This window comes from Scylla paramamosain, chromosome 24 (assembly GCF_035594125.1).
Source record: "Scylla paramamosain isolate STU-SP2022 chromosome 24, ASM3559412v1, whole genome shotgun sequence".
Taxonomy (NCBI): Eukaryota; Metazoa; Arthropoda; class Malacostraca; order Decapoda; family Portunidae; genus Scylla; species Scylla paramamosain.
The window spans coordinates 18,643,108-18,646,626 of NC_087174.1; the positions used below are offsets into that span (position 1 = coordinate 18,643,108).

At 43.4% G+C, this 3,519-nt stretch overlaps 1 protein-coding gene across 1 annotated transcript in view; it reads left to right on the plus strand.

The window, feature by feature from the left end:
• The window catches only part of LOC135112908 (histidine-rich glycoprotein-like), a 3,696-nt gene extending 545 nt beyond the window's left edge, over positions 1 to 3,151 (plus strand). The window contains exon 2 of the mRNA XM_064027859.1: positions 2,828 to 3,151. Coding sequence (XP_063883929.1) covers positions 2,828 to 3,151 — 324 coding nt within the window. The remainder of the gene's footprint in view (positions 1 to 2,827) is intronic.
• The last annotated feature ends 368 nt before the right edge of the window (positions 3,152 to 3,519 follow it).

Consider the following 3,519-nt stretch of genomic DNA (forward strand, 5'->3'; position numbering starts at 1 on the left):
TGTAAAATAAGAAATACGAAGGACTCAGGGAACTATATGATAGAGAACGAGATAATAAACACACACATACAAAAAAAAAAAGAAGAAAAATAAAATATTACGTAAATTTTCCCAAGTCTACAAAACGATTTACGAAACTAGTGCAAAAATAAGCGTCCAAAAATTGTAGGAGAGTACGAGCAAAGTCTAGCATTGAAAAAGTTGAGAGTAAAGACTAAAAGGGAAGCGAGGACAGAGGAACATGAAGATTATTAGCATGGAAAACTGAGGAAGTAGTGAGGGCGAAGGTGGAATCTGATCTGTACTCTGGCTGGGGAGAGAGAGAGAGAGAGAGAGAGAGAGAGAGAGAGAGAGAGAGAGAGAGAGAGAGAGAGAGAGAGAGAGAGAGAGAGAGAGAGAGAGAGGATATCGTGTATTTTAGGATATCACAACACTGCCAAACTTATGAAATATTTACTTGTTTGGAGTGCTTGGATATGAGAGAGAGAGAGAGAGAGAGAGAGAGAGAGAGAGAGAGAGAGAGAGAGAGAGAGAGAGAGAGAGAGAGAGAGAGAGAGAGAGAGAGAGAGAGAGAGAGAGAGAGAGAGAGAGAATTAATAGGAGTGGGGATACCTGAGAAAGGTGTGGGATGTGAGGAAGGGAAGAAAGAAGCCGAGACTCTGAGGGATAAGGAAGGTCTTGGTAAATAACTGAAGGAAAACTTACTTGTTGACTTATACCTTCTCATCCCCCTCTTCCTCCTCCTCCTCCTCCTCCTCCTCCTCCTCCTCCTCCTCCTCCTCCTTTTCTTTCTTTTTTCATCTTCTCATTTGCTTTTTATTTTATTTACGTATTTATTTTTAGGAGAAGAAGGGAGGACTATGCTGTTTTCTTGCCGTGTGGCGGTAATTTGCACAAACAGACAGACAGACAGACAGTAAGGGACAATATGCTACTTACTTTTATTCTCCCTCTCTTCCTCCTTTCCTTTTCTCTTTTATCCATTCTCTCTCTCTCTCTCTCTCTCTCTCTCTCTCTCTCTCTCTCTCTCTCTCTCTCTCTCTCTCTCTCTCTCTCTCTCTCTCTCTCTCTCTCTCTCTCTCTCTCTCTCTCTCTCTCTACTCACATGGGAAGTGTCGGGGAATAATGTTTGCTGTTTTAAAATAGCATCCCCTTTAAAGTCAGAAAATGTGTAGAAGTTTCGTACGTTTTCTATGAGGTTTATTTGACATTTACCTATATTTCTATTGATATCATGTATCGCTAAAATTGCAGATAATACGTGAGCTTATTGAACGTAAATACATTCTCTCTCTCTCTCTCTCTCTCTCTCTCTCTCTCTCTCTCTCTCTCTCTCTCTCTCTCTCTCTCTCTGAAACAAAGCCACGCATGTTATTATATGATTTATGTGGGAAGAAAGCTATGTTAAAATTACTAAGTATCTCTGGTCTTGCTTGTTGCTGCGAACGTAAATTCCTTTGGTTACTTTGCTAATGGTGGACTTGCTTCTTCCTTCCGCGGCGCAATATTTTCTGTCTCTAATCACCTCAGTGGACTCGGCTTCCTGTCTTTTGAAGTGCAACTAATTATTATTTATCATGAGAGTTTGGTCATAGTTTGTTTTAATAATGCTTAGTTCTCGTTTCCTCTCTCTCTCTCTCTCTCTCTCTCTCTCTCTCTCTCTCTCTCTCTCTCTCTCTCTCTCTCTCTCTCTCTCTCTCTGTCTCTCGTCTCAATTCAGGTATAAAAATGAAATCCACTTTCAGAAAACCAATTCGTTGAGTTTCTTAAGAGGAAAACAACCACTAGATCTTATTTTTCCATTTCATTTTACCTCTCTCTCTCTCTCTCTCTCTCTCTCTCTCTCTCTCTCTCTCTCTCTCTCTCTCTCTCTCTCTCTCTCTCTCTCTCTCTCTCTCTCTCTCTCTCTGTCATATATAATGTTCACTTTCTCATCTGTTTCCTATCACCTCCTCCTCCTCCTCCTCCTCCTCCTCCTCCCACGCCACATCAACGTCAGGAAGAAGGAGGAAAATTTACATATTTACTCTCAACCTGAAGGAATTGGAGGAAAAGAGGGAGAGAAGAGGAGACTGGAGAGATGGTTTTCCTTACTTCAGGCAACCGTTTCGTCGTGGGCTCGTGTAATTCTTCTATGACTGAGAAAATAATAGCTTGTTCTTAGAGGAGGAGGAGGAGAAGGAGGAGGAGGAGGAGGAAGAGACTTGTTTCTTCTTACGGGGCTGTTTGAAGAAGAGGAGTAGAAATAGGAGGAGGAGTGCGAGAAAGGAGAGGAAGAGGAGTAGTGGGAGGAAGAGGAAGAGGAAAAGAAGGAAGAAGATGATGTGAAAGAGGAGGAATAGAAGGAAGAGGACGAGGAGGAGTAAGATAAAGAAGAGGAAGAGTAGCAGCAGGAGAGAAAGAAGAGGAGGAAGAAAAGGAATAGGTTGAGGAAGAAGAGAAAGAAGAGTACAAGAGAAAAAGAGGAGGAGGAATAGGGGCAAAAAGAGAAGGAGCCCCACCAGGAGATTGGGGAGGAAGAGGAGAAGGAGTAGGAAAAGAAAGAGGAGAAGAAAAAGAAGAGGATGAGATGAAAGAGGAGGAATAGAAGGAAGAAACTAAGCACAAGAGAAAAAAAAATAAAAGAACGAGAGGAGTAAGAGGAAGAAGAGTACCAGGAGGAGGAGGAGGAGGAGGAGGAGGAGGAGGAGGAGGAGGAGGAGGATAGAGGTGCAAGTGTGGGATGGAGAGAAAGGAGTGAAAATGAGATGATTGTGTGAATGTTGTCATGATCCAGACGCAATGAAAAAATACCACCCTCTATTTACCGCGCTGCTCCACACCACAGCACCACGCCCTGCAGCGCCACACACCACACCACGCCCTGCAGCACCACACACCACACCACCACACCACAACACCACAACACCACGCGCCTCAGTGCATCACTACCACACCACGCCCTGCAACACCACACTACCACACCACCACACACCCTGTAATACCACACCACTCTACACTACGCTATACCACACCGTATCATTCAGCCACACCACACCACCACACCACACCACACCATTTCATTCGATACCACACCGCACAACACCATGATATCACTCAGCCTTGCCACACCACTCAGCCAAGCCACACTATACCACATAACACCACATAGTATACCACAGCACACCACACATAGCACCACAGCACCACTCTGTCAGTCCACACGGCACCACATCACACAAACACCACATTACATCACATACCACCACGTATATCCACCACAGATACAATACACTCCACATCAAAATTAATACCTTCCACTTATTTTCCTGTCAAATTTACCTATATTTAAATGTAAAATTAATTCCTGGCCACTTGGGAAACATATCACCTATCAGCTCTCTTCTTCCCTTCCTCCCTTCCTCTTATCGATCCTACTCTCCATTCCTACTTTCCTTCTCCTTTCCTTCCTTCATATTCTACCCAATCCATAGCACAACATAAACATTTTTTTCTATTACTTGTCTTTTCGTCTCTCAT